This window comes from Mustelus asterias, chromosome 14 (genome assembly GCF_964213995.1).
Source record: "Mustelus asterias chromosome 14, sMusAst1.hap1.1, whole genome shotgun sequence".
NCBI classification, from domain to species: domain Eukaryota; kingdom Metazoa; phylum Chordata; class Chondrichthyes; order Carcharhiniformes; family Triakidae; genus Mustelus; species Mustelus asterias.
In genome coordinates, this window is record NC_135814.1 from 78610491 (window position 1) to 78624920 (window position 14430).

The window sequence follows — 14430 nt, forward strand, 5'->3', positions numbered from 1 at the left end:
CTGGTCCGTGATCAGGGTGAACCGTTTTCCCGCCAAGTAATGGCGCCAATGCCTGACGGCCTCCACAATGGCCTGGGCCTCCTTTTCCACTGCTGAATGTCGAATTTCGGGGCCTTGGAGGGTGCGGGAAAAAAAGGCGACGGGCTTGCCCGCATGGTTAAGTGTGGCGGCCAGGGCGAAATCAGATGCATCGCTCTCCACCTGAAAGGGGATGGACTCATCAACAGCGTGCATCGTGGCTTTCGCGATGTCGGCTTTTAGTTTATCAAAGGCCAATCGAGCCTCTGGTGTTAGGGGAAAAGAGGTGGACTTGATGAGCGGACGGGCTTTGTCCGCGTAATTGGGAACCCACTGTGCATAATAAGAGAAGAAGCCTAAGCATCTTCTCAGTGCTTTTGCGCTAGTGGGCAGGGGAAGTTCAAGGAGGGGACGCATACGGTCTGGATCAGGGCCAATGACCCCGTTTTCCACCACGTATCCGAGGATGGCTAAACGGCGCGTACGAAATACACACTTCTCCCTGTTGTAGGTCAGGTTCAGGCGAGATGCAGTGCGTAGGAACTTAAGGAGATTTGTGTCGTGGTCCTGCTGGTCATGGCCGCAGATGGTGACGTTATCCAGGTACGGTAAGGTAGCCCGCAGTCCGTTATGGTCCACCATTCGGTCCATAGTACGCTGGAAGACCGAGACCCCATTGGTGACACCAAAAGGAACCCTGAGAAAGTGATACACGCGACCATCCACCTCAAAAGCCGTGTATTGTCGGTCCTCTGGGCGAATGGGGAGTTGGTGGTAGGCAGACTTGAGGTCTATGGTGGAGAACACCCGGTACTGCGCAATCTGGTTGACCATGTCAGATATGCGCGGGAGGGGATACGCATCCAGCTGCGTGTATCTATTAATGGTCTGACTATAGTCAACGACCATCCGGGGTTTGTTCCCACTCTTGATCACCACGACCTGCGCTCTCCATGGACGAGCGCTAGATTGTATGATCCCTTCCTTGAGGAGCCGCTGAACTTCAGATCGAATGAAGATCCGATCCTCAGCGCTGTAACGCCTACTCTTAGTCGCGATGGGCTTGCAGCCTGGCACAAGATTCTGGAACAGGGAGGGTGTGGTAATCTTCAGCGTCGAGAGGCTACAGGCGTTGGGCAATTTGGAAGCTACTGTTCTCCCACTGAAAGCGGAGGGAGTGGCTCACCGTACTGTAGGGTTACACTCTTCAAGTGGACCATGAAATTTAGTCCGAGGAGTATTGGCGCGCAAAGGTGCGGTAACACCAGGAGCTTGAAGCGCTCGTAAACCGTGCCCTGCACCGTTAAATTTACCACGCAACTCCCTAGCACGGTGACAGACCGGGACCTTGATGCCATCGAAATCGTCTGTTTGACAGGTTGGATCTGGAGGCCACACCGCTTCACAGCGTCTGGGTGAATAAAACTCTCAGTGCTCCCGCTGTCAAACAGACAATAAATCAAGTGTTTGTTTACCTGAATGTCCATCATAGACTTGTCGAGTCTGTGAGGCTTGGCCTGGTCCAGGATGATCGACGCCACCGTTGGTTCATGAGCGCCACTGCAGGCAGCTGAGATAGATGAAGATGACCCCTGCTGGTCGTTCGCGGTCGGTGCCGACCAACATGGCTGCTCCCATAGGTCGCATGTGGGTGATGGCGCCAAAATCAGCGACCCCTGGTGGTCGCGCATCTCTTGCGACTCCGTCTACTGTAATGGCGGCGTCCTGGCCTCGCACGTGGACGAAACCCTCGACGATGCCGACGACGAAGAAACGGGCTCCGGGGAGTCGCAGGCCGCACTGCTGTTCCTGGAAGTAAGTTTGGATCGGCATACCTTCGAATAATGCCCCTTCTTACCGCAGGCGGAGCACAACACAGCTTTAGCGGGACATCGCTGCCGAGTGTGCTTCACTCCCCCACAGAAGTAACACCGCGGGCCGCCCGGAGCTGCTGCCGTCGTCAGGCCCGAGTGTGGGCACACCATCACGCAGCTTTTCGAACCCGAGGGACGAGGAGGGATCAGCGAATGCTCCTGCCACGTTGTCTCCACGTGGTCTTCAGGATACAATACTAGGCTTTTGGAGGCCGTCTCCAACGTATCCGCTAGTTCTATCGACTTAGTGAGGTCAAGATTACCTTGCTCCAACAGTCTGAGTCGGATGTAAGATGATCTGATTCCCGTCACAAACGCATGTCGAGCGAGGTCGTTCATGTTCTGGTCTGCCGACACTGCTTTGCAGTTACAGCCCCTGGCTAGCTGTAGGAGCTCGTTCGCGTATTCTTCCGTCGTTTCGCCGGGCTGCCGTCATCGAGTGGCTAAGAGGTATCGAGCATGCATCTCGTTTGGCGGTTTAATGTAACGCTTCTTAAGAAGCTCGAGGGCCCTTGTGTAGTCGGTGGCCGCACGGATCGCGAGATATACGGTGTCGCTTACCCTCGCGTGGAGGATCCGGAGTCTGTCGTCGTCTGTGGTGACCGCTGCGGAGGCTGCAAGGTAGTCCTCAAAACATTTCAACCAGTGGTCGAAGGTGTTAGAGGCGCCCGCCGCACGTGGATCCAGTGTAAGACGTTCGGGTTTTAACATTTGCTCCATACTCTCTGTATCGTTTTCTTTTTTTTTAACGACGAGAGTTTAATTAATAGTAAATAAAATTGATGCGCTTATCACACACGAGGCTTGAGATGCTCAAGGAAATAAAGGCTTTTATTTACTATTACAACGAAGCTACCGTGTATAGTACACGATCCCAGACTGAGGGGTCCCAGACAGAGCAGTGACCTTTATACCTCTCCCAGGAAGCGGAGCCCGACTGGGATGTACCATAATAACTATAATACAGGTGTAACAGCCCAACCCTAACCCCAACAGCAACAAGTAGAACAACCCATCCCTAACCCCAACAGCAACATATATACATACTCGTAGTACTGGCCAGACCCTGGCTCAGTACTACCTAGTGGGAACCAACGATGGTTCACCACAGCCCTTAACTACACTATCCCCAATTACTACTACATTTCTCTTTGATTTCTCCATTGCAGCAGCACCCTGCACCCTGGTACTGTCTGCAGTTTGCTCGTCCTTCTCGCAGTCATTTTTCCCATCTACACTGGTGGCAAGAACCTCAAATCTGTTGCACAGATTTAAGGGCTGAAGTTCTTGGGACTTTACCTCCCGCAAACTACTTCCTTTCTTCCCCCCACTGCCCACCTTCTTCCCCCCACTGCCCGCCTCACCCGCAGCCACTCCCTGTTGTCCCTGACCCCCAGCTAAATTAGTCAGTCTAAGGGGCGTGACTTTCTCTTTATACACATTATCCAGATAGCTCTCCCCTTCCCTGATAAGCCTCAGTGTCTGTAGCTCAGAGTCCAGTTCATCTACCTTGAGCTGGAGATCCTCCAGCAACCAGCACTTACTGCAGACATGGTCCCTGGGGTCCACCTTGGGGTCCACTTGCTCCCACATCATGCAGAAACAGCACATTACATATCCCTCCATACCAATTTATCTTGTATAAGTTGGTGTACTTTAAAAGTGAAACCCTACCCTGCCTCTACCTGTCCTCGCCGAAGCCTCCAATACCTCCCCATTTCCTATGTCAAACTGTGCTAGTTTCTCACAGTCCCTTTTCCTGAATTCCGGACCTTTGTTCTCCTTTTATAGAGTGAAGACTGAAGAGAAGCATTCATTTAACACCCTTCCAATAACCTGTGGCTTCACACATAAATTCCCCCCCTGGTCTCTAATGGGTTCTACTCTTTCTCTGGATAAAGTAAAGTTTAAAGTTTATTTATTAGTCACAAGTAAGGCTTACATTAACACTGCAATGAAGTTACTGTGAAATTCCCCTAGTCACCACAGTCCGGCGCCTGTTCGGGTCAATGCACCTAACCAGCATGTCTTTTGGACTGTGGGAGGAAACCGGAGCACCTGGAGAGAATGTGCAAACTCCACACAGACAGTGACCCAAGCTGGGAATCGAACCCGGGTCCCTGGCGCTGTGACGCAGCAGTGCTAACCACTGTGCCACCGTGCCACCCATAACCTCTTCCCCTTGATGTATTTATAAAATATCTTGGGATTTTCCCTAATCCTGTTTGCAAGCCCTTTTTCATTCCCTCTTTTTGCTCTTCTAATTGCTTTCTGAAGTTTCCTCTTGCACTTCCTCGAGGCCCATGCCTCCTAAAAGCATTTCTCTTCTTCCTCATCCAGTCCTGCATTGTCTTAGACATCCAGGGTTCCCTGAACTTCCTCCCACAGTCCGAAAGACGTGCTGGTTAGGTGCATTGGCCATGCTAAATTCTCCCTCAGTGTACCCGAACAGGCGCCGGAGTGTGGCGACGAGAGGATTTTCACAGTAACTTAATTGCAGTGTTAACTTGTGACAATAATAAATAAACTTTAAAATTTTAAACTTGTTGTTCCTACATTTCCCCCTATAGGGTACATGTTTGACCTGTACTCTCCTGTGGAGGTTAGTAATAAGTTGCCCACTTGTCTTGATTGAAAGGACAAAGAGCAGTACAGCACAGGAATACACCCTTCACCCCACCAAACCTATGCTGACACATGACTCCTTTTTAAACAGACCTTTACTCTCTATGCAGTCTGTATTTCTCTATTCCCTATTCATGTCAAGATCCCTCTTAAATGTTGTATTGTACCTGCTTCTACCACCTCCTCTGCATTGAAGGGCAGTTACTACTCTGTGTAAAAAAACTTGCCTCTCACATCTCCTTTAAACTTTCCTTCTTTTCCCTTAAACCTAAGTCCCCTAGTAATTGACATTTCTACCATGCAAAAAGGCCTCTGACTATTCTATCCATGCCTCTCATAATTTTGTAAATTTCTATCAAGTCACACCTTAGCCTCCGATGTTCAAGTGAAGACAATCCAAGTTTGTCCAATCTGTCCTCATAGCTAATACCCTCCAAACCAGGCAACATCCTGGTACCCTGTCCAAAGTCTCCACATCATTCTGGTAGAGTGGTGAACAGAACTGTATGCAATATTCCAAATGTGGCCTAACGAAAGTTCTATACAGCTGCAACATTTTTAAACTCTATGTCCCGACCGATGCCATACGCCTTCTTGTCTGCCTTATCCACATGTGTTGACACTTTCAGGGAACTGTGGACCTGAATGCCTAGATCCCTGTGAATGTTAATGCTTCTAAGGGTTCTGCCATTTACCGTATACTCCCTTTCTGCAGTGGACCTTCCAAAATGAATCACCTTGCATTTGTCCAGATTAAATTCCATCTGCCATTTCTCTTCCCAAGACTCCAGTCTATCTAATATCCTGCTGTATCCTCTGCCTCCTCTCTAACCCACAGCTCCCCCAGTCTTTGTTTCGTCCGCAAACATACTAATCAGACCACCAAAATTCTCCTCCAAATCATTTATATATATTATAAACAACAGGGGTCCAATAACTGATCCCTCCGTAACCACTGGCCACAGATCTCCAGTCAGAAAAACACCTTTCCACCGCTACTCTCTGTCTTCTATGACCAAGTCAATTCTGTATTCATCTTACCAGTTCACCACAGATCCCATGTGACTTCATCTTCTGTATCAGCCTGCCATGAGGGGCCTTTGTCAAAGTCCTTGCTAAACTCCATGTAGACAACACCCACCACTCTGCCCTCAGCAACCATCTTTCATGAGGGATTTTATGGTCTGGGCTTATGCTAATAAGTTTTCTTCACTCTGATATTTTATACATTGTGGGTGCATTTTGTTAATTGTACTGGTGGAACTTACCTTCTTTCCACCTTTCTTTTTTGTACTTTTATCCCTGTCCACTGTTAGTTTTAAGTTCTTCAGTTCCTGTCTCATTAGCTCATCTACCTAAAATACATATCAACACAAGAAAGATTAATCAGAAATTTAATAGAAACATAGAAAATAGCAGGAGTAGGCCATTTGGCTACTTTGAGCCTGCTCCACCATTCATTTTGATCATGGCTGATCATCAGAATCAATATCCTGGTCCCCCTTCCCCACATATCCATTGATCCCTTTAGCCCTGAGAGATATCTCTAATTTCTTCTTGAAATCACACAAAGTTTTGGCCTCAACTATTTTCTGTGGTAATGAATTCCACAGATTCACCACTCTCTGGGTGAAGAAATTTCTCCTCACCTCAGTCCTGAAAGGTTTACCCCTTATCCTCAAACGATGATTTGATTTGATTTATTATTGTCCCATGTATTGGTATACAGTGAAAAGTATACCGGGACTTGATGGTTTGAGTTATAAGGAGAGGCTGGATAGACTGGGGTTTTTTTTCTCTGGAACGTAGGAGGCTGAGAGGTGATCTTATAGAGGTCTATAAAATGATGAGGGGCATAGATCAGATAGATAGTCATTATCTTTTCCCAAAGGTAGGGGTGTCTAAAACTAGAGGGCATAGGTTTAAGGTGAGAGGGGAGAGATACAAAAGTGTCCAGAGGGGCAATTTTTTCACACAGAGGGTGGTGAGTGTCTAGAACAAGCTGCCAGAGGTAGTAGTAGAGGCGGGTACAATTTTGTCTTTTAAAAAACATTTAGATAGTTACATGAGTAAGATGGGTATAGAGGGATATGGGCCAAATGCAGGCAATTGGGATTAGATAGGGGTTTAAAAAAAAAGGGCGGCATGGATAAGTTGGGCCGAAAGACCTGTTTCAATGCTGTAAACCTCTATGACTCGCTTGTTTCTTACGCACTATACAGACAAAGCATACCCCTTCATAGAGTACATAGGTGAAAAGGATAGGACAGAGTACAGACCCCTAGTTCTGGACACCCCCACCATCAGGAACATCTACCGTGTCTAATCCTGTTAGATGTTTATAAGTTTCTATGAGATCCCCTCTCATTCTTTGAAACTCCAATGAATACAATCCTACCGACAGACCTGCCATCCCAGGAATCAGATGGTAAACATTTACTGCACTCCCTCTATTGCAAAGATATCCTTCCTCAGATAAAGACACCAAAACTGCACACAATACCCCAGGTGTGTCCTCGTCAATGCCCTATACAATTGCAGGAAAACATCTCGCGTGCAAGAAACAATACTTTTCACTGTATGCGAATACACGTAACAATAATAAATCAAATGAAATCAAAATAATCAAATCCTCTCGCTATGAAGACCAACATACCATTTGTCTTCTTTACTGCCTGCTGTACCTGCGCACTTACTTTCAGCGACTGATGCACGAGGGTGCCAAGGTCCTGTTGAGTATCCACCTCTTAATTTACACCCATTCAAGTAATCTGTTTTCCTATTATTGCTACCAAAGTAGATAACTTCACATTTATCCACATTATACTGCATGTCCAATGCATATGCCCACTGACTCACCCTGCCCAAATCAAGCTGAAGCATCTCCGCATCCTCCTCACAGCTCTCCCTCCCACCCATCTTTGTATCATTTGCAGATTTGGAAAAAATGGGGGGAATTTTCCCATCGGGCTTGCCATGGGAATCGGAGCAGGCAGTGGGAGACAGACCATGCAAGGTCTGTTGACCTCGGGCTTCATTTTCCAGTTTTGGGACGAGTGCGGCCGGAAAATCCCATCCAATACATTTAGTTCCCTCTTCCAAATCATCAATATATAATGTGAACAGTTGGTACCCACAAATCACTGCTGCCAATCAGAAAAATACCCATTTATGCCAGCTCTTTTACTTCCGAACTGCTAACCAGCTTTCAATCCATCTCAAGACACTACCCGGAATTCCTTGTGCTTTAACTTTACATAATAATCTGCTATGTGGGCCCTTGTCAAAAGCCTTTTGAGAGTCTATATAAATCACATCCACTAATTCTCCTCGGTCAAGCCTACTAGTTACATCCTCAAAGGATTCCAATAGATTCATCAAACATGATTTCCCCTTTGTAAATCTGTGTTGACTTTGTCCGATTATACCACTGCTTTCCAAATGCTGAGCTATGATATCCTTGATGACAGAGTCTAGCAACTTCCCCAGTACTGATGTTAGGCTCACTGGTCTATAGTTCCCTGTTTTTTCTCTATCTCCCTTTTTGAATAATGGGCTGACATTAGCTACTCTCCAATCTGTATGAGTCCAAAGAATTTTGGAAAATGACCACCAATGGAATTACTATTCCCAAGGCCACTCCCTTAAATTCTCTGGGATAAAGATTGCTGAATTTTAAACTGTTTCCAATCCCCAGGTCTATTGCTTTGTCTTGCCAACTTGTATGCTTCTTCTTTGAACCTAATACTATCTCTAATTTCCCTTGCAATCCATGGTTTGGCCACAGTTCCCTTACCACTCTTGCGCCAAGCAGAAATAAATAACTTCTGGAGTTCACCTATTTGTTCCTTAAATGCCTGCCTTTGCCTGTCCACTGTTCTTCCTTTGAGTAATATCACTGGTTCACCATTCAGTATCAATATAATCATAAGATCTGACTGAGCTAATACAGAGTCATAGAGGTTTACAGCATGGAAACAGGCCCTTCGGCCCACCTTGACCATGCCACCCTTTTTTTTTTAAACCCCGAGGCTAATCCCAATTGCCTGCATTTGGCCCATATCCCTCTATACCCACCTTAACCATGTAACTGTCTAAATGCTTTTCAAAAGACAAAATTGTACCCACCTCTACTACTACGTCTGGTAGCTTGTTCCCGACACTCACCACCCTGTGTGAAAATATTGCTCCTCTGGACACTTTTGTATCTCTCCCCTCTCACCTTAAACCTATGCCCTCTAGTTTTAGTCTCCCCTAACTTTGGGAAAAGATATTGACTATCTAGCTGATCTGTGCCCCTCATTATTTTATAGACCTGTATAAGATCACCCCTCAGCCCTCCAGAGAAAAAAGTCCCAGTCCATCCAGCCTCTCCTTATAACACAAACCATCAAGTCTCAGTAGCATCCTAGTAAATTGTTTCTGCACTCTTTCTAGTTTAATAGTATCCTTTCTATAATAGGGTGACTAGAACTGTACACAGTATTCCAAGTGTGGCCTTACCAATGTCTTGTACAACTTCAATAAGACGTCCCAACTCCTGTATTCAATGTTCTGACCAATGAAACCAAGCATGCTGAATGCCTTCTTCATCACTCTGTCCATCTGTGACTCCGCCTTCAAGGAGCTATGAACATGTACCCCTAGATCTCTTTGTCCTGTAACTCTCCCCAAGCTCTACCATTAACTGAGTAAGTCCTGCCCTGGTTCAATCTACCAAAATGCATCATCTTGCATTTATCTAAATTAAACTCCATCTGCCATTCGTCAGCCCACTGGCCCAATGGATCAAGATCCCGCTGCAATCATCGATAACCTCCTTCACTGTCCATTATGCCACCATAAGAACATAAGAACTAGGAGCAGGAGTAGGCCATCTGGCCCCTCAAGCCTGCACTGCCATTCAATAAGATCATGGCTGATCTTTTTGTGGGCTCAGCTCCACTTACCCGCCCACTCACCATAACCCTTAATTCCTTTTTTGTTCAAAAATTTATCTATCCTTGCCTTAAAAACATTCAATGAGGTAGCCTCAACTGCTTCACTGGGCAGGGAATTCCACAGGTTCACAACCCTTTGTGTGAAGAAGTTCCTCCTCAACTCAGTCCTAAATCTTCTTCCCCTTATTTTGAGGCTATGCCCCCGAGTTCTAGTTTCACCCGCCAGTGGAAACAACTTCCCTGCTTCTATCTTATCTATTCCCTTCATAATCTTATATGTTTCTATAAGATCTCCCCTCATTCTTCTGAATTCCAATGAGTATCGCCCCAGTCTACTCAGTCTCTCCTCATAAGCCAACCCTTTCAACTCCGGAATCAATGTAGTGAATCTCATCTGCACCCCGTCCATTGCCAGTATATCCTTTCTCAAGTAAGGAGATCAAACCTGTACACAGTACTCCAGGTGTGGCCTCACCAGCACCTTATACAGCTGCAACATAATCTCGCTGTTTTTAAACTTCATCCCTCTAGCAATGAAGGACAAAATTCCATTTCCCTTCTTAATTACCTGCTGCACCTGCAAACCAACTCCTTGAGATTCCTGTACAAGGACACCCAGGTCCCTCTGCATAGCAGCATGCTGTAATTTTTTACCAGTTAAATAATAGTCCATTTTGCTGTTATTCCTATCAAAATGGATGACCTCACATTTACCAACATTGTACTCCATCTGCCAGACTGTTGTCCACTCAAAGAACAACAACAAAGAACAAAGAACAATACAGCACAGGAACAGGCCCTTCGGCCCTCCAAGCCCGCGCCGCTCCCCGGTCCAGGATTGAATCCTGAATCCAGGATCCCCGCCCAATTTTCCAGCCTATCTACATACTAATATCCTATCCACCGAGCTGTCCCTCACAGCTACGATGCTTTGTTCATCACAACCTATTAACTCACCCCCACCCCCCCATTCCAGACCATGTGATTATCTATACTCACTTATTATAGATTATCTATATCCCTTTGCAGACTTTCAGCGTCCTCTGCACACTTTGCTCTGCCACCCATCTTAGTGTCATCTGTGAATTTTGACACCCTACACTTGGTCCCCAACTCCAAATCACCTATGTAAATCGTAAACAATTGCGGTCCCAACACTGATCCCTGAGGCACACCACTAGTCACTGATTGCCAACCAGAAAAACACCCATTTCCCCACTCTTTGCTTTCTGATGGTTAACCAATCCTCTATCCATGCTAATACATTACCTGTAACACCGTGCACCTTTATCTTATGGTGCAGCACCTTGTCAAATGCCTTCTGGAAATCCAGATACACCACATCCACAGGTTCCCCATTGTCCACTGCACATGTAATGTTCTCAAAGAATTCCACCAAATTAGTCAAACATGATCTGCCCTTCATGAACCCATGCTGCGTCTTCCCAATAGGACAATTTATGTCCAGATGTCTCGCTATTTCTTCCATGATAGATTCAAGCATTTTCCCTACTACAGAAGTTAAGCTAACCGGCCTATCGTTACCTGCCTTTTGTCTACCTCCTTTTTTAAACAGTGGTGTCACATTTGCTGTTTTCCAATCTGCGGGAACCACCCCAGAGTCGAGCGAATTTTAGTAAATTACCACTCGTGCATTTGCTATTTCACAAAGAACAATACAGCACAGGAACAGGCCCTTCGGCCCTCCAAGCCCATGCCGCTCTCTGGTCCAAACTAGACCATTCTTTTGTATCCCTCCATTCCCACTCCGTTCATATGGCTATCTAGATAAGTCTTAAACGTTCCCAGTGTGTCCGCCTCCACCACCTTGCCTGGCAGCGCATTCCAGGCCCCCACCACCCTCTGTGTAAAATATGTCCTTCTGATATCTGTGTTAAACCTCCCCCGCTTCACCTTGAACCTATGACCCCTCGTGAACGTCACCACCGACCTGGGGAAAAGCTTCCCACCGTTCACCCTATCTATGCCTTTCATAATTTTATACACCTCTATTAAGTCTCCCCTCATCCTCCGTCGTTCCAGGGAGAACAACCCCAGTTTACCCAATCTCTCCTCATAACTAAGCCCCTCCATACCAGGCAACATCCTGGTAAACCTCCTCTGTACTCTCTCCAAAGCCTCCACATCCTTCTGGTAGTGTGGCGACCAGAACTGGACGCAGTATTCCAAATGCGGCCGTACCAACATTCTATACATCTGCAACATCAGACCCCAACTTTTATACTCTATGTCCCGTCCTATAAAGGCAAGAATGCCATATGCCTTCTTCACCACCTTCTCCACCTGTGACATCACCTTCAAGGATCTGTGGACTTACACACCCAGGTCCCTCTGCGTATCTACACCCTTTATGGTTCTGCCATTTATCGTATAGCTCCTCCCTACATTATTTCTACCAAAATGCATCACTTCGCATTTATCAGGATTGAACTCCATCTACCATTTCTTTGCCCAAATTTCCAGCCTATCTATATCCGTCTGTAGCTTCTGACAATGCTCCTCACTATCTGCAAGTCCTGCCAATTTTGTGTCGTCCGCAAACTTACTGATCACCCCAGTTACACCTTCTTCCAGATCGTTTATATAAATCACAAACAGCAGAGGTCCCAATACAGAGCCCTGCGGAACACCACTAGTCACAGGCCTCCAGCCGGAAAAAGACCCTTCCACTACCACCCTCTGTCTTCTGTGACCAAGTCAGTTCTCCACCCATCTAGCCACCTCCCCCTTTATCCCATGAGATCCAACCTTTTTCACCAGCCTACCATGAGGGACTTTGTCAAACGCTTTACTAAAGTCCATATAGACGACATCCACGGCCCTTCCCTCGTCAACCATTCTGGTCACTTCTTCAAAAAACTCCACCAGGTTAGTGAGGCATGACCTCCCTCTCACAAAACCATGCTGACTCTCGTTAATGAGTTTATTCCTTTCTAAATGCGCATACATCCTATCTCTAAGAATCTTCTCCAACAACTTCCCCACCACGGACGTCAAGCTCACCTGCCTATAATTACCCGGGTTATCCTTCCTACCCTTCTTAAATAACGGGACCACATTAGCTATCCTCCAATCCTCTGGGACCTCACCTGCGTCCAGTGACGAGACAAAGATTTGTGTCAGAGGCCCAGCGATTTCATCTCTCGTCTCCTTGAGCAGCCTTGGATAGATTCCATCAGGCCCTGGGGATTTGTCAGTCTTTATATTCTCTAACAAACCTAACACTTCCTCCCTTGTAATGGAGATTTTCTCCAATGGTTCAACACTCCCCTCCGAGACACTCCCAGTCAACACATCCCTCTCCTTTGTGAATACCGACGCAAAGTATTCATTTAGGATCTCCCCTACTTCTTTGGGCTCTAAGCATAATTCCCCACTTTTGTCCCTGAGAGGTCCCATTTTTTCCCTGACAGCCCTTTTGTTCCTAACGTATGAATAAAATGCCTTGGGATTCTCCTTAATCCTGTCTGCCAAGGACATTTTGTGACCCCTTTTTGCCCTTCTAATTCCCCGTTTGAGTTCTTTCCTACTTTCTTTGTACTCCTCCAGAGCTCCCTCCGTTTTTAGCTGCCTGGACCTAACATACGCCTCTCTTTTATTTTTGACCAGTCCCTCAATTTCCCTGGTTATCCACGGTTCTCAAATCCTACCCTTCCTATCCTTTTTTACAGGCACATGCCTGACCTGTAGCCCTAACAACTGTTAAAGAGGAGATAGCAGGGCATCTGGATAGAAATGGTTCGATCAATCAGACGCAGTATGGATTCATGAGGGGAAAGTCGTGCTTGACGAACATGTTGGATTTTTATGAAGATGTGACTAGGGCGGTTGATGGAGGAGAACCGGTGGATGCGGTGTTTTTGGATTTCCAAAAGGCGTTTGATAAGGTGCCCCATAAAAGGCTGCTGAAGAAGATTAGAGCACACGGAGTTGGGGGTAGTGTGTTAAAGTGGATTGGGGACTGGCTATCCGACAGGAAGCAAAGAGTCGGAATAAATGGGTGTTTTTCCGGTTGGAGGAAGGTAACTAGTGGCGTGCCGCAGGGATCGGTACTCGGGCCGCAACTGTTTACCATTTATACAGATGATCTGGAGGAGGGGACGGAGTGTAGGGTAACGAAGTTTGCAGACGACACAAAGATAAGTGGAAAAGTGAATCGTGTGGAGGACGGAGAAGATCTGCAGAGAGATTTGGACAGGCTGAGTGAGTGGGCGAGGATATGGCAAATGGAGTATAACGTTGATAAATGCGAGGTTATACACTTTGGAGGAAATAATAACAAATGGGATTATTATCTCAATGGAAACAAATTAAAACATGCTACCGTGCAAAGGGACCTGGGGGTTCTTGTGCATGAGACGCAAAAGCCCAGTCTGCAGGTACAACAGGTGATCAAGAAGGCAAATGGGATGTTGGCCTATATTGCGAAGGGGATAGAATATAAAAGCAGGGATGTCTTGATGCACCTGTACAGGGCATTGGTGAGGCCGCAGCTGGAATACTGTGTGCAGTATTGGTCCCCTTATATGAGGAAGGATATATTGGCATTGGAGGGAGTGCAGAGAAGGTTCACCAGGTTGATACCGGAGATGAGGGGTTTGGATTATGAGGAGAGGCTGAGGAGATTGGGTTTGTACTCGTTGGAGTTTAGAAGGATGAGGGGGGATCTTATGGAGACTTATAAGATAATGCGGGGGCTGGATAGGGTGGAGGCGGAGAGATTCTTTCCACTTAGTAAGGAAGATAAAACTAGAGGACACAGTCTCAAAATAAAGGGGGGTCGGTTTAAGACAGAGTTGAGGAGGAACTTCTTCTCCCAGAGGGTGGTGAATCTCTGGAATTCTCTGCCCACTGAGGTGGTGGAGGCTACCTCGCTGAATATGTTTAAAGCACGTATGGATGGATTCCTGATCGGTAAGGGAATTAAGGGTTATGGGGATCAGGCGGGTAAG

At 46.6% G+C, this 14430-nt stretch overlaps 1 protein-coding gene across 1 annotated transcript in view; it reads right to left on the bottom strand.

Annotated features, from left to right (window-relative positions):
* LOC144503791 (dynein regulatory complex protein 11-like) overlaps positions 1 to 14430 on the bottom strand; it is a 531388-nt gene that overhangs the window by 278377 nt on the left and 238581 nt on the right. Inside the window, exon 11 of the mRNA XM_078228677.1 lies at positions 5786 to 5872. Coding sequence (XP_078084803.1) covers positions 5786 to 5872 — 87 coding nt within the window. The remainder of the gene's footprint in view (positions 1 to 5785; positions 5873 to 14430) is intronic.